Source organism: Aquarana catesbeiana, linkage group LG01 (genome assembly GCF_042186555.1).
Source record: "Aquarana catesbeiana isolate 2022-GZ linkage group LG01, ASM4218655v1, whole genome shotgun sequence".
NCBI classification, from domain to species: Eukaryota; Metazoa; Chordata; class Amphibia; order Anura; family Ranidae; genus Aquarana; species Aquarana catesbeiana.
This window is the reverse complement of record NC_133324.1, coordinates 304,831,448-304,855,661: the sequence shown is the minus strand read 5'-3', so window position 1 is coordinate 304,855,661 and position 24,214 is coordinate 304,831,448. Positions and strand designations below refer to the sequence as shown.

Below are 24,214 nucleotides of genomic sequence, written 5' to 3'. Positions count from 1 at the left end.
GAATATCTTGAATGTTATGGATACCCTTTTTGGACCATTGGACTAAATGTAGATCGGGTGAAAGGTGGTGAAGAGAGACCATCGGGATAGGAATGGGAGGGATGTCAGGTATAGCGTGACCATTGTGTAGTATTCTTTTCCATGCCGTGATCGACGCTATCATAGTAGGAGGTATAGCCGACGATAGTTTTGGACCCCAGGGAGTGCTCCTCATCCAAAATTTTAGGTTTGGACGGAGCAAGGTCGAGGTCTTGATGGAGCTCCAGAGCTTGCTAGGGCTGGACTGGAACCACTCATCCAGTTGAGCCAAGATTGCCGCTGTGTGATAGTCTTCTAATTCGATTGTGCCTGAGCCCCCCGCCCATCTGTGGTTTCTGAGTATCGAGTGTGCGCATCTAGGCTTAGTTCCATTCCAAATAGCTTTGTTAAACATAGTTTGTAGAGATTTGAAATATTGTTTAGGAATGGGGATGGGGAGAGTTCTGAACAGGTAAAATATTTGTGGTAAGTGGATCATTTTGAATGTGGCGAGTCTACTGGACCATGAGAGGTTGTGTTTGGTTAGGTTTAGTGTTTCGCTTTTTAGTTTGGCTAGGAGAGGTTTGAAATTTGCTGTGAAGAGATGTTTGGTTGATTTAGTGAGATGTACTCTCAAGGGGAATTGAGCCTGTAAAAGGTGTCTGGTGGTGGCGTCTATTTTAATGTCTAGGATGTGTGATTTAGTTACATTCAGTTTGTAGTACGAGATTCGTCCAAACCAGTCAAGTAGTTTTTGGGCTTCAGATAGGGAGGAATTTGGGTTGGTGAGAATTAGAATGACGTCTGCAAAAAGACTAATCTTGTGTTGGGTCTTGGCTATCGTTAGACCAGTAATGAGGGGGTTCGAGCGAACATGCTCTGCTAAAGGTTCTATCAACATATTGAAGATCAGTGGGGATATCATCCGTCTTGTGGCATCGGGAGCTTGTCTATCTCTAATGAACCCTGATTGGTCTTTGTGAATGAGATCAGGCATGACCGTCATCAGGCGACTAGCAATTGTTTTGGCATAAATTTTAACGTCAAGGTTCAATAGAGATATTGGACGAAAATTTGGGGGGGAGGTTGGATCTTTTCCCGGTTTCGGGATGGTAATAATAATGGCATTCAATGATTCATCTGCGAGTTTGGAAGAGGAGGCAGCAAAGTTAAAATATTCTGTCAGATGGGGAATTAGGTGGCTGGAAAAATGTTTATAGTATTCTCCTGTGAACCCATCAGGTCCGGGAGCTTTGTTCAAGGGCAGAGATGAAATTGTGTGTAGGATTTCCTGTTCAGAGAACGGTTTGCTTAGGAAAGCCAGTTGGGGATCATTCAGGGTCGGGAGTTTAATTTGGTGGAGAAAGTCAGTAATGTCAGCAGAGGATGGTTGGTAGGTATTAGGGTCGTGTCTGATGTTGTACAAGTTACTATAGTATTCGCTAAAGGCGTTTGCTATGTCTTGGGGGTTAGTCAGTTTGTCATTGGAGCGGGGGTGGAATAGGTGGTGTATTCCGGACTTGATTCTCTGTCCCTTGAGGCGTTGCACCAGTCTCTTGCCCGCTTTGTTGGATGTAGAGTAAGTGTTGGCTTTGATTTTGCGTTGGATTTGTTCATATGAATATAGAAGTAGGGAATGTAGGTCCCGTCTGAGGGTCAGTAGTTGGGCTAGAAGTGTCGGATTTGGGTTGTTCTTGTGTTGGGATTCAAGAACTGCAATTTGGGATGTAAGGGTGTCGATTTGCTGCGTCCTCTGTCTCCTGCATATGGCGCTTAATTTTATAATTGTACCTCTAAGAACTGCTTTGTGTGCATTCCACATCGTGACGGGGTCCCCCACTGAACCTTTGTTTTAAACCAAAGTATTCTTGCAGTTGTTTTTTGCAGAATGTAATTATTCGCACGCCAGAGGAACGTATTCCGCTGGGGTGTAGTGTCGTTGATAGAAATAGTGATTGGAGCATGGTCCGACCATGTCACGGTGTGGATTACAGATGCACCAATGTTTTGTAACAGCCACTTGTCTGTAAGGAACATATCAATCCTGGAGTACGATTTGTGGTGTGGTGAGAAATAAGTATAGTATTTTTCAGACCCATGATGGCACCTCCACACATCAAAAACGTCATGTGACGTGAGGAGTTGCTTCAGGGGCGATTCTCTTCTTTTCGCTGCTGAAGTAGAGTCCATGTGAATGTCTGCAACCATGTTGAAATCTCCACATATAATCAGGTGCCCCAGCTGTGCCTCTCGTGCCTTGAGGAAAGCTCTTCTAAGGAAGCACATCTGGCGGGTATTGGGGGCATAGATATTCATTAAGGTGTAGGTGACCTTGTTGAGTGTATATATTAAGATGAGATAGCGGCCATTGGGATTGGGGATTTCCTGTAACAGATGGAAGTCCAGACCATTCTTTATGGCAATGAGAACCCCTCGTTTCTTGGATTTGTAGGTAGCATGGAAGATTTGGGGATATTTGCTATTGGAACAAAGAGCTGTTGCTGTGGGGAGCAAATGTGTTTCCTGGACACATAGTATATCGCTGTCCAGTTTAACTGCCGTGTACCATAGAGAGTGGCACTTTGCCGGATGATTTAGCCCCTTGGCATTGAGGGACAAGACGTTGCATGGCATGGCTCTCTGCTAAGAGTGTCGGAGATGCAAAGAAATGAGTGTCACTTACAGTTAGTCGACTCTAGGGTGTGAAGCGTAGGTGCCTCCTCTACGGGGGAGAGAGAGTTCCTGTTGTGCGTTGTCGTGGAGTAGAAGTTCTGGAGTTGAGGCTGTAGGAGATAGCTGGGGGGAAAGCAACAAGTCAGCAGGCTAGATGAGGAGAACGTGGGAGTTATATTGCAAAACAACAATCAAAAAAGGAAAATAAAAACTGTAGCAGGTCTTCTGTTATGCTGTATATGTGCAGTAAAAAGATTGTGGCGGCATGGGTAGTAAGAAGCTATGGATAGCTAAACCGCAAGTGGGGGAAAACAGTTTGTAATTAGTAGAACTGAAAAAAACTTTCACACAAGGTAGCAAGGGAGAAGTATGGTAGTGGTTGTGACCCAACAGATTCAGGTGTTTATTTGGGGTTGGTGTATTTTTGAGCCCTGGTTGGTACGCCTGTGATGCGATGTACGTTGCGGTAAAGGTGAGACTCCTTCCACCGGGTGTTAAAGAATGAGGCCCCAATCATGGAGTAGATGCATTCCTTTTATTAGGTCACTGACAACATGAGTGGTGCCATTCTTTGCGATGAGTAAAGTTGCGGGATAGCGCCATTTGTACTGAATTTTATGGTTAAAAAGGCCTTTGGTTATGGGGTTCAGCTTTCTCCTCAGTTGTAGCTTATATTTGGACAGGTCAGGAAAAATCTGGATTCCGTCGTATGGTCTGGGCAGAGGACCTTTGGACCTGGCTTCTGACTTCATCTTTTCTTTTGATGTGGAAAAAATGAACTCTCATGAGAACGTCTCTTGGAACTGACGCTGCTAGGTGTGAGGGTTTTGCAGTCCTATGGATTCTATCAATGATGATGTCTCTGGGAGCCGCATCGGGTAGGATAGTATGTATGAGATCTTTGGCGTATTTAGGAAGATCTCCCGGAGGGAACCGTCTCAGGGACCCCTCTCAGTTTGATGTTGTTGCATCGCGAGCGGTCTTCCAAATCGGCCAGCTTGGCCCTGACCCAGTCTTGTTGCCCTTTAATTTCATCCACTGCATCAATTATGTCATTTACAGTAGTTGAGCATTGTGTCATAACCTGCTCTATGGTAGAGATTCTATTATCCATAGAATGCATGTCTGTGGCGATTTTTGTGAATAGGGATGTCAGATCAGTCATCAGAGAGGTTTGCAGAGACATGAGCATCTCTTTGAGAGTAGTGTCAATAACTGGGAGACCAGAAGTGGGGAAGGATGCCATAGAATTATGTAGTGCCTGGTTGGATAAAAATGGAGTGAAGGCCTGGGCCTGGGCTGCCATCCTAGCAGGAGGTGAGTGCAGATGCAGTGCATCCATCTGCATCCGAGCTTTGGCTGGACTGGAAGTAAGGGGGTCAGAGCCTGGGTCCTGTGTGGGAGATAAGGGCAGTGGAGCTGTGCCCATTTCAGAGTGGATGGCGTCTGGGAGGTCTGTGTAAGCCTCCCTCGGCTCCGTCAGGCCGCCGGCGCCGTCTTGGATCACACTGACCTTGTCTTGAGGGAACATGAAGGTGGTGAGCTTTCTGATGCCGTGATCGCCCATCCACTTGCGGGACATTGTCGGTCAGCACCTGGGGAAGCTGTGGAGTGATTTTGGGCTGGCTCTGTTGTCTGACGGGTCTTGTGGGTTCCGGTGTTCTCCCTTGCTGAAGAGCTGTAGATTCAGGCATCCATTTTGAGCGCCGGCTAGCCACGCCCCTGCCAAAAATTGGGATATATCTCTGCTCGTGATTGCAACTCTCATATATTCAAAGGGGAACGGGTGTTTAACCACCCAAGAATTATACAAAATGGAAAAAGACATATGAGAGTTGACTAGGCTGCACACCCCAAAAGTATACAGACTTTGCTTGAATAAAAAGCTTTTATTCAGGCAAAGAATGAATGCAATTAAACCGTAAATTTAAAATTATATATTGTGGTTAGCGTCAAACGCCAAACAAAAGCCATCGCAAATGGCAAACAGTACACCAATGAAATCATAGTTTGTCAATTACATTGTGACATTTACATCTACATGAATACCCTGATGCATTTCCACCCTTGTGCCTTCCGGAACGCCGGGGGGGTGGGGGGCCACGCGGGTGCTGGAATCATGGCGGCAGGGCCTGTAAATGAGGGGGAGTCCAGGGAGGAGATTAACACCTGCCATCAATGGACACATTTCAAATACTACTTAAACCCACAGCTTCCAGAGGATCCCGAAGTGATCTCTGGAATGCCGTTAACACACACAGGAAGGATCGTAGCATTTAGTAAGTGCAACTTTTGAATTAATCTGACTGGCTGATATTCGTATCATGCTGACTAACTTTTTTACCTATATTCCCTACTATTTAGGCGCTTTACAATTTAACCAACATACTTCAACTAGATATAGACGTGGGGGTAGATTTACCAAACCTGGAGTATTCAGGATCTGGTGCAGTTGTGCATGTTAGCCAATCGGCTTCTAACTTCACCTTGTTCAATTACGCTTTGACAATAAAACCTGGAAGCTGATTGGTTTATATCCAGAATTGTGCCAAATTTTACAATTTCCATTGTAGTAAATAACCCCCAGCGTCTCACTCTGAACACTTTTTTTAAACACTTGTTTATTCAGTGCCGTACATCTTCCTTTGTCTGGCAACTTCTATCTCATTCCTGTTCCCTTAACACTGCATTCCTTTTAATAGTTAAGGTAATAACAGTTCACTTATACGTGTCTTGTAACATACTTTTGCACTCACTAGCACCCTTGGTTTTTCAAATATTTATTTATTTTTTTTTTAATGGAAAAAAATTTCAGCCATAACAGTGTATGTTTTGTCAAGTAGCTAAAAGTTCCAGTATATCACTAATAATGCAGATATAATAAGAAAGGCATATGAGCAACTTCAGAACATAGAATAGTTATTGGTTAACTCAAGAGGTAAGGTCAGGACTGTCTGGGAGCCCTAAAACTGGGCAAAATTTCAGGGGTCTTCCATCTCTCCTAAAGGGGCTGGCCCCAAAGCCTGTCTCACTGTATCAGGATAACTGACAGAGTGAAATATAGAAATCGACCTGAGGGTGACCAACGGTCCACTCGAGAGGCTCCACACACACCACCCCTTTGGGAACTCTGTGGATATGTGCGCTGCCCCCCTGGAACCCATGACCAACCCCTACCCTGTGCTCACCATTTGCCCTCTGGTAAAAGCTATAAAAACGGAGCCCACCAGATCAATGATCAGTGCAAGTGTGGTTGATTGTCATCTGTACAATATTAAGAGACCAAACCCTGACAGTCTGACCAATAACAATTACTAAACCCCCTTTCAGGGGTAGCATTATGTCTTGCTTAATGTAAAGGGTAGAAGGGACCAGTTTGAACCTATGTCTGCACACTTCTGCTCTCACACTTTTTTTGCCTCTTTCCTTTTGGGGACAAAGATGGATAGGAGCATTTGTGGTTCCAGGCGGCATTCCAGGAAGGAAAGGTATATTGCAGGACATGGCCCAAGGTTCCCAACTGGCATTAAACCTCTCAATTTTGTCGTTAAATTTTGCTACTATTTGTTCTTGAGCCAATATCCAAGACACTTTTCTCCTGAACCCTTGGAATGGAACAGTGGGTTTCTTCCAGGCCTTGGCTATTGTTACTTTAGCTCCTGATAAAATGAAAAAAGACAGTGCCTGTGAGTGCTTAGTTAGATCCGGGATATAGTGATTTAGTGGTGCTATGCTGGGGCTAGGCATCACCGTTTCATTTGTCAAGGAGCTAATGGTATGGAAGACTTTCTGCCAGAATGATCTAATGCAAGCACAGGTCCACCATAATGTGGAGCATTGTGCCCTCCAACTTGCATCCCCTAAAGCATAGTGGCGAGGTCCCTGGGTAAATCATTGGCAGCCTAGAGGGGACATAGTACCACCTAATCAATACTTTTAGACTTGCTTCAATAAGGGATATATTGAGAATAGCTTTGTAACCTCACTTTGATGCGCTGAACCAGTTTGAGGTAGTCCACATGCTGCCCATGTCCTCCTCCCAGGCCCGAGCGTAGGTCGGCTTGTCCAAATTTGTCGCCAGTGCTGTATAGATCAATGCGATACATTCCCTCTGATCCGCAGTGTTTGAGCACCAATGTTCGTAAGGGGTTATTATGGGGGGTTCTGTTTTGTTGGTCCAGATGGAGTGTAGGAATTGAGAGATTTTGGAGAATCTAAATAGTTCCGAATCGGGCATTTCTAGTTTCTTCCTGCAGTGTGACAAAGTAAGCGGAGAGAGGAAGTGACCAATTTGGTAGAGGCCCTTATCTGTCCATCATCTGAACGCTTTAATGTTCAACCCCAGTGAGAGGTTAGCATTATGAAACAAATGCGCTAATGGCTTCAAGGGGGATATCGGGGTGTGTTGTGCATAAAGCTTTGAGCATAGGGCAATGGAGTGACAGAGGGTGGGGGCCATTATAGCTGGCCTAATTTTTGGGTTGCACCAAAGAAGATAATCAATGATATTCAAGGGGATAGTTTGTCAATCGGATTCGGGATAGTTTGCCAATCAGGCTTCGGGACCCTAGAGAAAACCATTGAAATTTGCGTGAGTTGTGCTGCCTGGAAGTACCCCCATAGGTTTGGCAAACCCAGACCGCCCTGGGATTTCAGGCAGAAAAAAAGGATTTCTAAGGGGCACCTATACCCTTTGTTACCCCAAACAAAGCGAACTACTTCTGACTGGAATTTACTGAGGAATTGTTTCTTAATCGGGATTGGGAGAGAGCGAAATAAGTATAAAAGACGGGGGAGAAGGGTCATCTTAACTGCATGAAATCTGCCCAGCCAGGATAGACCACACTTCGACCACCTTTCCATGTCACCTCTACATTTCTGTAACATCGAGGGGGTAGTTTGCTTTAAAAAGGTTATTGATATCTGGCGTTAGATTGATTCCTAGGTATGGAATTGCAGTGGGAGCCCATGGAAAGTTACTTGAAAGCTGTTTAAGCAGATACGGAGGGACTGTTATGTTTAATTTTGTTGATTTGTTCATGTTGACTCGCAAGCCAGAAACCATACTGAATACCGGCAATATCTTATATACCATAGGAGTGGATGTTAGAGGAGAGGTCATAAAGAGGAGGAGGTCATCAGCATATAACGCACATTTACGATCCTGATCCCCACAAATCACCCCCTTAATGTCAGGATTTGATCTGATTGCTATGGTCAACTTTTTGATGGCCATTGCGAAAAGGAGGGGAGAGAGCGGGCATCCCTGCCTGGTGCCCTTGCCTATGGAGAAGAATCCGAGTATCTGCCCATCAGGCTTACCTGCGCCGTTGGGGTTGAATAAAGCGATTGGATTAGGTTTAGGAAATATGGGCCAAAGCCCCATCTCCTCAGCATATCAGACAGGTATGCCCAAGCTACTGAGTCAAAGGCCTTGTGGAGGTCTATACAGAGTAGAAAACTTTTTTGAGGAGGTCCACTGTCCCACTGTGATTTGAGAAGTGAGATAACGTCAATGGTCCTTCGAATCTGGTCTGGGCCCTGTCTCCCAGGAATGAAGCTCACCTGATCTCTATGGATGTATGAAGGGATAAAACGCGCTACTCTATTTGCAAGGATCTTTGTCATTATTTTAATATCATTATTAATAAGCGAGATCAGACGATAATTATTTACCTCGCTTGTATCCTTGCTGGGTATGGGTAATACTGAGATATATGCGGAGTTTAGATCCACACCCATGGGGTTCCATCCCTGAGAGAATTGAACATCCGAGCTAAGTGTGGGGCCAGGCAGGGGCCACATTTATTGTAATAACCAGTGGAGAAACAATCTGGTCCAGGTGAGGTCTCTATGGTCTTTAGTCAGTGTGGGCAAAGGGAGATTATCTAAAGTTCAGAGTAGAACTGTAGAAAAGCTTCCATAAACTTGGTGGGTTCTGTGTCAAGTCCCTCAAGGCTGCCTGAATTTTGGGGAATGCTAGGGAACGTTGTTTAGGATTTAGCTTTACAGCTAGTCTTGAACCAATCCTGTCTTTTTGGGAGAGGATTTTACCCCTGGTCCACCTGAGGTGCTTTTCAGCAGCTGTCGTCAGAGTCAAGTTAAGGAGAGCCCGGGCTTTCTCTAGGTTTGCTAGAGACTCAGGAGTGGGGTGGTGCTTGTGTGCTTTTGCTAAAGAACAAAAGTCCTCCGTAAGCTTTAGTGTGTCTGCCCTGTGTTCAGCCTTAAGTTTCGATGTCATCTGTATGAGTTTCCCCTTGATGACTGACTTATGTGCCGCCCAATTAGATGGGGAAACTTTGATCGTCGCATTAATAAGAAATTATTCTTTAATAGCCTCCTCCAATAAGGTGCATTGTATCGGATCACTCAATAGGGACTCCTGCAAACGTCAGTAAGGGGGACCTCTAGATCCTGAAGTTCTTTGCGTGATCAGAGTAACCATCGAGTGGTCTGACAGGGGTATCTATAATCTTGGAACTTCTGATTAGAGGGATTGTTGAGCGTGTGAAGATGTGGTCTATCCTGGCAAAGGAGTTGGGAGGGGCTGAGAAGTGGGTATAGTCCTTTGTGTGCGGGTTAGCCTCTCTCCAAATGTCAATCAACCCCGCGGAATGAAGCAGTTTAGCTATTTTAGCGATTTGTTTGGAAGGGCGCTTGGGTTTTTCGATTTCCCTTCTGCAGATTTGTCAAGAGGGAAATCAAAGATGGTGTTGGAGTCTCCGCCGATGAATACCGTCCCCTTTAGATGCATTTGCAGTTTGTGTAGTAGGGAGTCAAAAAAAGTCTAACCCTTACTGGGGGTATAGTATGAAACAAAAGTGTATAACTCCCCATCAATGTGGCCAGAAACCAGAACGTAGCGTCCCAGGGGGTCAACTATAGTCTCCGGTTGAGAGAGATTAATCTGTTTAGCAAAACAGATGGCCACCCCTTTTTGTTTATCTGCCGACGCTATGAAAAATTGGGGGTAACGCTGATTTAAGGAATGTGGGTTTAAATGTGGACGGGAAGTGGGTCTCTTGTAGCAAGAGAATGTCTGTATCCATGGAGTGACAAAGTTGAAAGAGTTTCCTACGTTTTGACAGGGGAGTTAAGACTGAGTCAAAATTAATTTTGATAATTATTTGAGATAATTTTGAGGGTGGGTGTGGAGTTATTTGTGTTAGTCATGGATCAGAGGGGATGGAACTATTCGGGAGATACGTAGCTTACCATTTCTTTGAGAGAGGTACTCACTAGGAAGCCTGGAGAGCGAAGATATCAATGATCTGGGACGGGAGGCCAAAGACAGCCGTGGAACCTGGGAACACTCAGACGAGCATTAGCAAGGAGAAGAAGAAAAGGGGTGAAAAAAGAGAAGGGGGTTACATTATTGTAAACCTGAGGTAAAATTCTAACATTCATAAGGAAATAACAATAACTCTGAACCCTATGATGTCTATACTACAGAGCCCCCCAATATGAAAATTAACTTTATTCAAACTATGTCACCGAGTACCCTCTCCAGGCCCTGCTGCCACCCCGGAGTTCCAGCCTAAAGGGCTGGAGAATCAGGGGGCAAGCAGACCCTGTTCGGGGTGTGATCTAGAACCGTTAGCCTAGGACAGGGAATAACTCCCCGAGCAATGTATGAGTATTCCTCTGCTCAACAGGAGTTGTTAACTATACTGACTGTGCAGAGGAATAAGTTAGAGGAACACATGAAAAAGAGCCATTACAACATCAATAACCCTTTATCATCCATCATGGGATGAGAACTATAGTCCCCTACGAGGGACTAATGGCAAACTTGGAAGGATGCCTGTAACAGGCAGTCTGCCTTCCATGCAAGCTCCCGGAGGAGTTAAAGGAGTAATTACTCCCACCCCTCCCCATGTCCAAGTTGAAGGCCCCAGTTGCTCGGCATAAGCCAGTCCTGCAATAAAGGGAAGTTGTGCATCAGCTGAGTCAATGCAGGTGTGGGGTAAGCTCCAGTTTGGGCTTTCAAAGTAGTGAAGACGGGGGATCCCCCAAAAACGCGTGGAAAGTAGTAATGTCACAGATCAGGGCCCTGATCCATTAAAGGGGGTCTGACCATCATGGCGGGAAATTTTCTTTGGATCACTTGGAATTTTGTTTCAGCCAAGCTGGCGGGGGTCTCTTTGTAGAGGAGGGGGTTCCCCTGACGACCTGTGTGGAGGGTGATTCCTATGCAGACCAAGCTGTAGCAGAAGGCATTCTCCTTCTGCAAAAGAGGAGAAGCTGAAACTTTTGATTTTCCTTTCAATCAATAGCTGAAGTGATGGCTTGAGCCATCCTCTTTTCTGAACAGTCGGCGAAAATCTGAATTTTGTGCCCATTCAATGTGAGATTGTCAGGGATCCTGGACTTCTTCATCACCTCCTCCTTTACTGAATAAAAGTGGGGTTTCATAATGATGTCTCTGGGGAGACCATCCATGCAGGGGGGTTGAAGGGCTCTGTGAGCTCTATCCAGCTCAAGGAGGTGTTCAGCAATATCTGGGATAAGGCCTTTTTATGAGAGATTTAACAGCCGCTTGCACCTCTTTCTCAGATTCAGGAAGCCCCCTAATCCTAAAATTATAGTGTCTCGATCTGTTCTCGAGGTCATCGATCTTTGCAAAAGCTGTTTCTAGTTTATTCAGCACATCTTGTAGCCTGGCAGGAATTCTGGTTAATCCGTGCCACAGATTGATCAGCTTTTTTTCTCTATTGTATCCATTCTCATCCCTATTTGCTGCAAATCAGCATGGGTGGATGAAGTAATCTGTGCTGCATTCAAAGTCAAGCTTTTTGAGAGCATTTGTGCAAAAGCTTCCATCATGGAGGGGAAGTCAGTGCGAGTAGGAGTTGCTTTGTTTGCTTCACTTACAGCCAGAAGCAGGCCTGTGCGAGGATCCAGCATGGGGGTAGTGGGGAGACCAGAGCTCATCCTGCCCAGCAAGGACTCCATGGAAGCGGGAGATGTGACCAGGGGAGGATGAACGGTTCCTGGGGATGGCATAGGGATCGAGTCTTGGTCCGCAATAGAGTCCTCTGTGTCCTCTGCAATGTGTGGGCCTCGTGGAGCCGCCGCCATCTTGGCGTAGCTGATCGGTCTGGCTGCTGCTGACATCTGGCGTGATAGATTCCTCCTGGCTTGCGCCGATGTCATCGGAGGGTTCCTGGGGGTTCCCCCCCCCGCTTGTAAATCCAGGTGAGAGGTGTGGGAGCACTCTGTGAGCTCCGGTGGCTGTCAAGGGGCCGTGGTGGAGCGGAGCTCTAGATGCCGATGCCATCTTGGGAGCTGCCACGCATGCTCCCCTTCACATATTATTTTTATGCCTTTTTTATCACATTAGTCATTTATCTTCACACACATTACGTCACCATATTGCAGTCACCTCTATACTAATCAGGTAACATCATCATCTTCTATTTCATTACATGAATGTTAATACAAATGAATCTAAAAAAAAAATCCAATAAATACAGTATACTATAAAATTAAATATATAAGCAATATCGGTCCATATAAATCCAACATTTGATTGAGTATTAACCAGTCTAAGGTCGCACAGTAGAACTGTATACTTATATAATACTTGCTGATTACTTATTGAGATTCCTCAATACCGTACCACAGGTGCTTCGCCCCATCCTTCCTCTCAAGGTCCAAAAGCGTGGCTCTTTGTAAGCCCAGTGGACTGTGGGTTATGGACATTTTGGGACCATTGAATGCAGCTGTTTTTAGTAATCCTGGTTGTGCGATACATTCTCACCTTTCCATCTCCAAGATGGTGTGTATGTATATGTGTGTGTGTGTGTATATATATATATATATATATATATATTATAATATAATTATCTCTATCTCTCTCAATATACTTTTGAACATTATGAAATGTCCAACGATACGTTGTCTAAATTTAGAACTCTTTGATATATCTCCTAGAACGGGTATTCATGTAGATGTAAATGTCACAATGTAATTGACGAACTATGGTTTCCTTGGTGTACTGTTTGCCATTTGCGATGTGTTTTGTTTGGTGTTTGTTGTTTGTGTCGGTAACCACAATATATATTTTAAATTTACTGTTTAATTGCATTCATTCTTTGCCTGAATAAAAGATTTTAACCAATCATTTTTCTTATAAAATTTTTGCTGCTTTAATACCCCCCCCCCCCCCCCCCCCGGGAATCTCTTCCATTGTCGGAAGAGTGTTGTATATTAAGTTTACTATTTTTGCTAAAAAAGACAAAGGACAGTGTGGTGATGTTAAAAAAAATTAAAAGAACCTGTAGTCTTACCATTTTTAAGTATGATTGTTTTGCAAAAAGACAGGATTACCAAACCAAGACCATTTGTTCCTAAATTATAACTAAAGCAAAACTTTTATTTTTTTATTTTTTTTGCTAGTTTGATTGTTTTTTACAGATATTTTGTTTATTTCTAACAGCTGTTAGAAAATGTCTCAAGAGAACTACCTGATCAAATCAAATGCAAGTGCGAAAAATCGAAAACCCTTGCAAGATAAAGTGGCCATTGTGACTGGGTCAACATATGGGTATGTTAAAGAAATTCTAAAAATATCCAATATGTTGGTTATTATTACAAGAGTAGCCTCCTCTTTGTGTTAGCAGTCCCACCTGAAGCTGCTTCACTTCGCAACCTGGCAGCTCTCCGATGTCCTTACATACAATGCAGGACCGGAAGTCCTGCATTGTAAGAAGGGCTGAAGAGGGCCCACCCACAAACCCATAATGTCAGACTGCAGAGGGAAGTGCCAGCTGCTAGGGGAGTGGGACATAAGGTAAGTTCTGTATTTTGTATTAGTGTTGGGAATCTCACTGCAGGGTTACATTCAAAGGCATCCTGGAGTTGGGCTTTAAAGTGGTTCTAAAGGCTGGAGATTTTTTACCTTATTGCATCCTCTATTAGGGTAAAAAAACTTTGGGAGTACAGCCCCCCCCCCATCCCCTCCCCTCCTATACTTACCTGAGCCTGATCTTGATCCAGTGCTGTGCACAAGAGCAGTGGCTCCCTCCGCTCTGTCCCTCCTCGTTGGCTCAGAGACATCAGTGGAATCCATTGGCTCCTCCTGCTGCTGTGATTACAGCCAGTGAAGAGAAAGTAGGGGGGGGGGGCAGGTCCAAGCAGCACTCTGTCAATGGACACACAAAGAGGCTCTGGAGCAAGTGCACACAAATGCCCCCATAGCAAGCGGCTTGCAGGGGGGAGGAAACAGGAGTGCCGGCATTGGACCAGAGGATGATCAGGGCTGCTCTGTGCAAAGCCATTGCACAGAGCAGGTAAGTGTGACATGTTTGTTAAAAAAAATGTGGGTTTACAATCACTTTAATAACCTGCATGAAGTTATTAGTTAACTGATTTTTTTTTTTTTTTGTAATGTTAATTTTTATGAGATTTTAATATACACTATAGGGGCAAATTCATAAAACAAAGAATGTGACATTCACTAATCCTTCACTGCAGGTGAACTTTCCTGGTACATGTGTGGTGGATTCACCTTCAATGTCACCTTCACTATGCTTATTTATTCACATTTAGCATTGGCTTTGCTATAGCAAGACGTTTGGCACAAGATGGGGCTCACGTGCTTTTATGTAGTCGTAAGACAGAAAATGTGGATAAAGCTGTCCAACAGCTGAAAGAAGAAGGACTCAGCATTTCTGGAATTCCATGTCATGTGGGCAATGAAAAAGATCGGGAGAAACTAGTGGCAATGGTAAGAGAAATGCAAGGTAGAAGAATGAATAAGGAGTTATTTACTAAAGGAGTCATGTGTTCTGTGTTGCATAAACCTGTTTTTGAGTATAGAATGTTATCAGAAATAAAAAATTATATATACAATGTGGCTTACTATAATTAATTGTAAGACACAATTAATTATCGTAAGAACACAGGAATATAAAAGTGGTATTTAGAACCATTATATGCATGGATTAGGGAGTCATCTCAGAAAATCTACATTTGTAACACTGTATAAAATATTTTCATAATTTACTTGTATGCCAAAATGTACATTTATTTCCAGTTTATATAAGAAGCTTATTATATATGGCAATATTCTATTTTTGCATTGTGTAACCCACATGCAATAACAAACGATAACTGCATATTCAAATTATTCACTAATGGTTTTTAGTGTGGAAAGGGATGATCTTTGGGTTTGGCTTGAACATGAGTTCGACCCAAACCCAGCCTGTTCGCAATTTCTCAAATAGATGAACAATCTGTCCAGATTTGGTCAGTTCTCCCACTTGCCTGAACCTCTGGCTGATGCAGCTGGAAGTGTGTCATTAATTTGTGGTATTAGTAAGGGACTTCCCACTAGATTATTTCTAATTGTAAACAAGCCAGGAGGAATCTCAGGTGGACCAAATATGGTCAGAACTATATTGATTTCACGGGGCTGTTGTTTACATTCCAGCAGCAACAGGGACCAGTCATCTGCAGCACAAGTAGAGGCTGGGCAGCTTTGTCATAGCAGTGTGTCATCGTGACAGCAAGTCTTCATCATGATTGACTCGGCATCCACTTTGCTGGATGATATGATTGACATTAGATTTATATTGTGGAACATTTCTTTTAATGGAAGGTCGAATTTTCTTTTTAAAGGAAGTTTTTAATGGTGCCCATGTTTTATTTGCTATTTCCATTTTTTTTTGCAAATTAGTAAAAATGGGTATTATGTACTCTTTTACATGGGTGGGAAGATATCTAGGGGTCCCTTCTTTTAAGGGGGCTTTCCAAATCTGATAATTCACATATTTTGGGGGACAAGATGTCGGTATGAAGCTTTTGTCCCCATTAGAGATGGGCCAAACGCCCCCCGTTTTGGTTCGCGCCAGAACTTTCGAACATTGGGAAAGTTTGGAACGGAATAACGAACCCCATTAAAGTCCATGGGACCCAAACAGGAAAAGCCAAAAGTGCCAGGCTTATATGCAAGTATTTGGGCATACAATGGTTATGGGGTCCGGGTACTCCCCTAGGGAACATGTATCAATGAAAAAAAAGTTTGAAAAAAACACAATATTTTTAAATGAACAGTGATTTACTGATGCTTAAAGTGAAACAAAAATGAAAAATTCCTTTAAATATAGTGCACGGGGGGGGGGGGGTGTCCCCTTAGTCTGCCTGTAAAGTGGCGCATCTGTGCCATGTATGTAACCTGCTGCAGCAAAAATGACACTTATAAAGCCAAAAAAAAATGACAATTTCCCTGCAAGCTTGGGGAGCCAGTCTGTATGATGAGCCCACAATTTAGTGCACTCGGAACAAGCTTAAAGAGATCTTTTGGATAAATTCTGGTGTCTCTTTCACAGATTGTGGATAGAAGTAACAGATGCAGAAAAATTGGGCTTTGGGTGTTGGTGGTGCTTTCACATCGTAAATCTATAGAGGTACTCTTTATGAAAGCAAGACTTGGCCTTCCTGTCAAAAATTGAAATAATATGCCCCAGTCAAACAATGGCAGAAAGATTGGGCTGTGGGTGTTGGTGGTGCCTTCACACCATAACCCTATACAGGTACTCTCGATGAAAGCAAGAATTGGCCTTGCTGTCAAAAATTTAAATGATATGCACCTGTCAAACAGGTGTGGAAAAATTGTTCCTTGGGTGTTAATTGTGCCCATGAAACCTACACCAAAAAAATGTATTTCAGATGAAATCAACATTTACAAAGCTAGGCAGCCTAGACAGTCTTTCAGAGATCCAGAAAACACTTAATCAGCGACAACGGCATCAGGGGCTTGGTAGCTACTTCTAATCCAGGACTGATTCATTCTGATAAACGTCAGCCAGTCCACAGAGTCTGTGGACAGACACGCTTTTATCTGTCACGAAAAAACTCCAGCAGCACGGAATGCCTGTTCAGAAAGCATGCTGGATGCAGGGCAGTACAGCAGCTCAATTGCATACTGAGCAAGTTCTGGCCAATGGTCTTTTCTCATGACCCGGTAACCCAGTGGCTTGTCATCTGGAAAGTTATCCATCTCTGTTAACAAATAAAGCAGGGCACTTCCTATAAGCTACCGTATACTAGAGAGAAATTTAAAGATTTCAGCAGTTGTGTGTATGTATGTGTGTTTTATATATTTATATAATTAATATTTTTATTATAATATATTAAAAAATAAAAATTGGAGAAACCAAGTGAATAAAAGGTGTTGTGTCTAAACGTTAAATCTATCAATGGTCAAAAACAATTAAAATGTTGCATTCACTTCAGGTGCTGTATAGTGTATTCAAGAAATATTAAATTACCTACAGGGCCAGAGATAGTTATTGGGCGCCAGACACTTCTTGAATGCAAAAGAGTTTATTTCCTTTGCCAAACTTTTTGGGGGGAGAGAGGGTTAGGGCCAGGACATCCTTAGTTGCAAGATTAATTGGCAGACTCAGACTTCAATAGGAGGACAACCATGCAGGGTAAGGCATCCAGCAAAAGTCACATCTAAATGTCCAGGAATGCTGTCTCCTATGGCAACAGTCTTCAACATTTCCTAACACAAACCTAACAGTTCATTTCTCTTTCACTACAATCATTCCTTGTAGTTCTTCAGCCCACTGAGCTCCCGGTCTCTCCCTAGACCCACTGATTCACTGCCACTGAATCCCTTGAGCTTGTCCAATCTTCACGGTGGTATCTTCCTCAAGTGTCATCCCCGCTTCTCTGCTGGGCCCCTAACTTTGCACTCATGATATCTCTCAAGCTTTACCCACGCTGGCCTACTTGGTCCCTAGCTTGACACAAGGCTGCTCTGCAAGCGTCACCTCCGCTGGCTGGGTCCCTGGCTTGATTCCCACTGAAGTTTTGCCATTCTGCACCTTCCCTGTCTGGTGAGAATGCTGCTCCAGTACTCGCTTCAGTTACTCACTGTGGTCCCTGGAAGTAAGGCGGATAGTCCCTTACTGGTGACAGCTTCCCCTCTACCTCCGACCACGACAGGTTCTCCGGCCGAACCGTCACTTCTGGTTGGACTGCAAGCTGAAGTTCCAACCCTGTGCTGCTCTCTTGCAGTCAGATGTGCCTGGGATAGACCCCATCTCTGGCCTAGCAGCCCAGGCAATACAACATATGTCCATCCAGACAGCCGTCCAGGTGTCACAGAACATAGATCCCCTGACTTCACTCGAACATATATGCTCTCCCAGCAGGCCAAGGAATCCAAGAAAACACCTACCCGTTGGCGGAGATACCCCATATACCCATAACCCGACCTTGCGTTACCCTTCGCGTATCTAGTAACACCAAGTACCCGGCCATCTAGTGGTAGAAGAGATAAGTGCAACAAGGCCAAACTTAGGGAGAAATCAAAAGATCTCTATCAATCATCCAGGATAACAACTCCTGGCAAGTACATTTTTGAGGAGCAACCCTGCCTAAACTCCAGGGTTCTACACAAACAAACTACTAACCGACAAGATGTACAAATAATGCCAAAGGGTATGTGCAAATAGTCTAAAAAAAAAACTGCGGTGGACTCTATTTGCATTTATAAAGGATAACATCAAGTTACAGAAAGTAGAAGAAACGCCACCTTGTATTTTTTTTACGCTCATTGAAGATATTCTATGGTACTTGTATCTACTCCATATTGTTTAAATATTTTTTGGGGGGACTATTTGCACATGCCCTTTTGGCATTATTAGCACATTTTAAATCAACAATTTGTCTGTTAGTAGTTCGTTTGCTTTGAAGCATGTTGTGTATTGCACATTAACTTGTTTGGATGCACTTTAATATTGTATTTATGAATTTTGAGGTAATTTAATATTTTTTAGATACACTATGACTATACAGCACTGAGTGCACTTTACAGCACCTGAATTAAATGCAACATGTTAATTGATTTTAACCATTGATAGATACAACCTTTAGACACAACAGCTTTATTCACTTGATTTCTCCAATTTTTTTATGTGTATTGTTGAATACAAGCAAAGAGCCACATTTCTGTTTTCGCCGTTAGATAATCTCACACCATATGATGCAGATGCTGCCGATGGGATGTGGAAGCTAACAGCCCTGGGCGCCGAGAACTAAAAACATGCTGAAATGCATCACTGAGGCGGCCCCCTTCTCCACTGTTCCTCTTGACCAACAGAAGCCTCAAAATTACGTTTTCCATGTGACTGTATCCTATCAGAGTCTGGAAAGGCATTACATAATCTCCTCTTTAAGGTGTCCTCAAGATAATTCATCCTCTGCTGCCTCTGTGGGGATGGGATGAGTTCTGAGATTTTCCCCTTGTAACGGTGGTCAAGGAGGGTTACCAACTAATAGTGATCCTTCTCCATGATGCTCAGGTCCTTTCTCAGGCTTTGAAGAATAAGAGAGCCCATGCACTGCAAGTTTGTGGAGGCATGAGAAGCAGACTGCTTCAATGCCTCCAAAACTGCCAGAATCCTCCTCCCTCTCCTCTTGTGTGTTCTGTGGTGTCGCAAGAATGGTGTCTGCATAAATAGGGCCTTGAGAGGAAAGGAAGTCCTCCTCTTCCTCTTGCTGCTTTTCCTCGAGTGCCCTGTCCATAATGCTACGCAGAGCCTGCTCCAGCAGGAACACAACAGGGATTGTGTCACTGATGCATGCATTGTCACTGCTCACCATCCTTGTCGCCTCAAATGATGACAGTGCAGTGCATGCATTCTTTATCAGCAGCCATTGGTGTGGGAGAAAAAAAGCCAAGCTGGCCTAAACCTGTCGTTGTGCCATACTCACACAGGTACTCGTTGACGGCCCTCTGCTGCAGCATTGCCAAAGTTGAGTTCCATCTGTGGGCATGTCACAAATCAGGCAGTTTATTGGCAGGTGGAATTCCCGCTGAATTTCAGCCAACCGAGCACTGGCTGTGTATAACCACCTGAAATGGCTACAGACCCTTCTGGCTTGCTTTAGCAGATCTTCCAACCCTGGGTACCTATTTAAGAAACACTGCACCACCAAATTGAAAACATGTGCCAGGCATGGCACGTGTCAACTTTCCCTGTCAAAGGTCAGGTTAGTGCCATTATTGTACACCACCATTACTGGCTCCAGCTGGTGTGGCGTAAACCACCTCTGGGCCTGCCCCTGCAGAGCTGAAGGAATCTCTGTTCCAGTGTGGCTCCTGTCCCCTAGACAGACCAGCTGAAACACTGCATGGCATCTTTTACCTGACTCATTGTATAGCCCCTTGAACACTTAGGATGTACTGCTGGTTCATAGGACAATTCAGCAGAGGAGGGCATGGAGGAGGAGGGGTGGATGCTGACAAATCTTGCATCATCACCACCAGCTGTATGGAGATGTGGCAGCAAAACAATCTGCAGCACTGAGCCCTGTCTTGCATCCTTCCAAGTTGCAAGCTGAGTTACCCAGTGTGCTGTGAACTAAATATATCATCCCTGATCATGCTTGCTGGACCACGTATCAGCAGTAATTTGGACCTTATGGCTGACTGCCTTGCCCAATGATACCACAACATTGCCTTCCATGTGATAGGATAGAGCTGGAATGGCCTTACATGAAAAGAAATGGCGACTGAGAACCTGCTATTGTTGTACAGCATATTCTGCAAATTTATGGAAAGGGCAAAATCTACCAGATGGAAAGGCAGGAGTTTGAATTTAGACGCTGGGCATGTGGGTGGCAGTGACTGTATTTGTTTTTTTGTTGCAGCAGATGGGGCAGAGAAATTTGCCTGCTATAGTCTACAGCTGGTGGTGTGCTACTGGCAGACGTACTGCAAGGACCTGGGACACCCTTTGCTATACCATCATCCCTGTCAGTGGAGGCTGCTGAGAGGTCATAAATGAGTGGTGGGAGGTTAAATGCCTGTCAAGCATGTGGTACCCGGGGCGTGTCCGGATGTGAGTGCAGGCAGATGTGCTAGTGAGGAGCTCCGAGCATCCGAGACTTAATTCTTAACCATCTGCACATTTCACCAGCCAAAAAATGCCGAAATACCTGCCTGCGGACTCATATATACTCCCTGCTGCAGCCTGTGAGGATATTGTGGAGGTCCGGCCTGTGATCAGCCGGGAAACAATCAAGCCTTCACACCCGCGGCCGCCGCCATTTTCCCGGCCTGTGCCCTGCTAAAGAGAGCCATCCCTGGACTAATCTGTGAGGTAAGGGGCTCCCCTTATCCTCCAACTTGCCCTTCTGTGTGCCTGGTGGGGTCTGGTGGTCCGTGGGGCCACAAACCACCCGGTGAGGCCTATTCCAGCCTAGTGCGGCTTAGTGCAGCCTGCCGCCCACCACACTTTCCTGGGCCGCCAGCCGAGGAGCACCGTGGCCGGCCTGAACTCGGCTTGGGAGTGCGGATGCCGCCGCTCACGGCCGCCCTGCCAGCCCTTCACCTTCCTGCTGAGCCATCTAGGGTGAACTGACTGTGTGGGCAGGCTGAGGAGCTCTGGGGTTTAGCATCCTTCTCACCCTCCTACATCCATCCAGCTCCCTGGGCCTTTCCTGCAGAGTACCCCTGGCCGGCCTTTCTCATTAGACGGCCACTACCTGCAGGTCAGCGAAGGACTGCTGGAGATTACTGCCCACCTTTCCTCCCTGGGCCCTAAGCACCGGCCCAAGAGCTCATCCACGCCAGGCCGCCTGGCCCCTACACCGGCTGCACAACCAAATCCTTCTCTCATATGGAGACTGCAAACCCTGCTGACAGAATGAGCCATGGAGCCTGAAGTGTCTCCGAGCATGGCTCTCTCTGCCCCACCTTCCCAGGATAGCAGTGCAGTGATCCTGGCCACCATTGAACAAAGTAAAACCTCCATGCTGGTGAGAATAGACCGCCTCGCAGAGGAATACAATCTCATTAGAAATGACCTGGATAAGATCAGGGGTAGGCTGACTGAATCAGAATCTAGAATTTCTGCCACTGAAGATCTTACAGCTACCCACACCAACACCATAGCAGACTTACAATGCACGGTACAACTGCTTGTCGCTAAATCCGATGATGCAGAAAACAGAGCGAGACGCAACAACGTCCACGTCTTGAGTCTCCCGGAGGGGGAGGAGGGTGACCGACCATCGGAGTTCACGGAAGAATTCTTCAAAAAACTGTTGGGCCTCGCAGATACCTTCCCAACCTATGTCGTCGAGCGTGCCCACCGTATACCCACCGGACGCAGTATCCCTGGTGCAAATCCCCGGCCCTTCTTGGTTCGCTTCCTCAACTTCAGGGACCGTGACAGGATCTTTTCCGCAGCTTGAAAACATTCCTCGCTTCCATACGGCAACGACTCAGTCCTTCTGTTTCCGGATTTCTCTGCCGACCTGCAGCGCAAGAGGAAGTCCTCTAATGATGTCCGTAAGCGCCTATGTGAAAAGGACATAAAATACAGCATGTTGTATCCCAGCAGTCTTCGGGTCCATCATAATGGCTCGGTCGGATTCTTCGACTCTCCGGCTGACGCAGACGACTGGCTGAACAACTTACGGTAAACACAAGATGCTATTTCCCACTACAAGTCACTATCTGAAAATTGGCACAATGATTCCATCTTCCTTCCGGATCCATGTTTGAGGGGGTAGTTTATCCAGCCATCGGTTTCTGTTGTATAGCTTCTTGGACCTCATCATCAGATGTTGTTGCTAGTTAGCTCCTCTGCCCCTCACGCAAAATTGTACACGTTATTTTGGGTGGGAGACCTTTCTACCCCTGGAAGCTGGTGGGTCGGCTTGCCACTGACTGCGATGATTTTTTTTTTTTCTCTTCCTAGAAACATTGATCATTAAAGATCCTTCTAGTTCAAGACTAGATGTGCTTTTATTATACATTCTTTACTACGGAGCCACCTTGTTAGAAGTAACTCACTGAAGTATCAACCCCCCCACAGTGAACACTGAATCGCTGCACTTTGGAACTTTTTTCAGAAGTCTGAAGATCTGCGTTTGAGTTCAGGTTTTGGGTATTAAACTGACCATAGTTCTTATTGTTTTTTGTTCTATTTTCTTTTTTAGGGGTTTTTCATGGTCAGTAGGGAGTTCACAGGTTACCGTTTTTGTTTCTTTCTTCTTTGTACGCTCTATATCCACTGACTGAAGCTTATATTTCACGTGTCCTATTAATGCTCACTATGCCCAGTGCAAAATTCGTTATACTTTTGGCATTATCCCTTGGTCCCATGGGGGCTGACCCCCCTACATGTAGGTATCATTATGTTGAATCCTAATCTGTCACTGCATTCATGGAGTTAAAACTGGTATCATGGAATGTAAGGGGTCTAAATGGCAAGGTAAAAAGGGCACTAATGTTTAAATATCTGAATAATCACAGACCCCATATCTTGTTCCTGCAGGAGACTCCCCTTCTGGGGAACAAGATCCTGGCACTACGCAGACCCTGGGTACGGCAATCATTTCATACGACGTACTCCAGTTATGCAAGGGGAGTGGCCATTCTATTGAACAAATCCCTTGCATATAGGGTCGTGCATCTACAAACTGATCAGGAGGGCCGATTCATAATCCTATTACTGGAGATCAGAGCGGTGGTCTATACTTTAGTGAATATATATGTGTCCTCTCCCTTTAACCAACGGGTCCTCTACAAGGTATATGAGCTTTTAGCTACATTACAATTCTCCAGACTATACATAGCTGGAGACTTTAATTCTACTTTGGATCCGTCCCTGGACTCGTCCAATCCAAATAGGGTGTATTCGCCAGACCTGCTTCAATGGGCACAAGCATTTAATTATATTGAGATCTGGAGATGGAAGCATCAAACCACTAGGGCTTACTCCTTTCACTCTACTACTCATAAATCGGGTTCCAGGATCGATCTGGTCTTTGGCAACACCTGTGCCCTGGCGGCAGTGGCGGGGGGGGGGTCTTGTACTTACCTGCGGGCCTCTCTGATCATGCACCCCTGGAGGTCACTTTGGAGTTGTCGGACACCAGGAGTCGAGACTGTTGGTGTTTAGCACCCAAATGGTTGTAGGACTCGAGGGTGGGGGAGGACGTCTCTCCCAAACTACAACAATAGTGGGAGATCAATGAGGATTCAGCCTCATTGCAGATAGTCTGGGACGCCTTTAAGGCCAACACTAGAGGAGAATACATTTCAGCTATTAAAGCGGTCCGTTCTGAGATGTCCTGTCAGGTCCAGGCATTTGAGGAGGGAGAGGCTAGAGCAGCGGAGGCTTTTTCTGGCTCCTCGACTCTGGATCACTTTAGCCGGCTAGCCGAGGCAAAAAGAGCATTGTCTCTACATCTTGCCTCGGCCACACATCTAGATTTAAATTCCTTGGCGGGGAAGATCTTTGAAAAATAGCAAACTCCTAGCGAATTTAGTTGCGGACTCTAAAATGCAGATGGTGGTGTCAGAAATCTGTGGTTTAGATGGTCAGGTGATCTCTACCAACGAACTCATTTATAGATGAATTCAGATCCTTCTACGAAAACTTATATAAGGCGGTCCCTGGCTGGCCTGAAGATCGGCGTAGGGAATTTTTGCACTGCCTGCATCTACCCACTCTTTCACAGGAGGATCTTGAATTTTTAGACAAAG

The 24,214-nt window shown here is 45.0% G+C and overlaps 1 protein-coding gene across 1 annotated transcript in view; it reads left to right on the top strand.

Annotated features, from left to right (window-relative positions):
- The window catches only part of LOC141143781 (dehydrogenase/reductase SDR family member 4-like), a 136,773-nt gene that overhangs the window by 40,118 nt on the left and 72,441 nt on the right, over positions 1–24,214 (top strand). Inside the window, exons 2-3 of the mRNA XM_073629354.1 lie at positions 13,133–13,240; positions 14,245–14,422. Of these exons, the coding sequence (XP_073485455.1) occupies positions 13,143–13,240; positions 14,245–14,422 (276 nt within the window). The 5' untranslated portion in view covers positions 13,133–13,142. The remainder of the gene's footprint in view (positions 1–13,132; positions 13,241–14,244; positions 14,423–24,214) is intronic.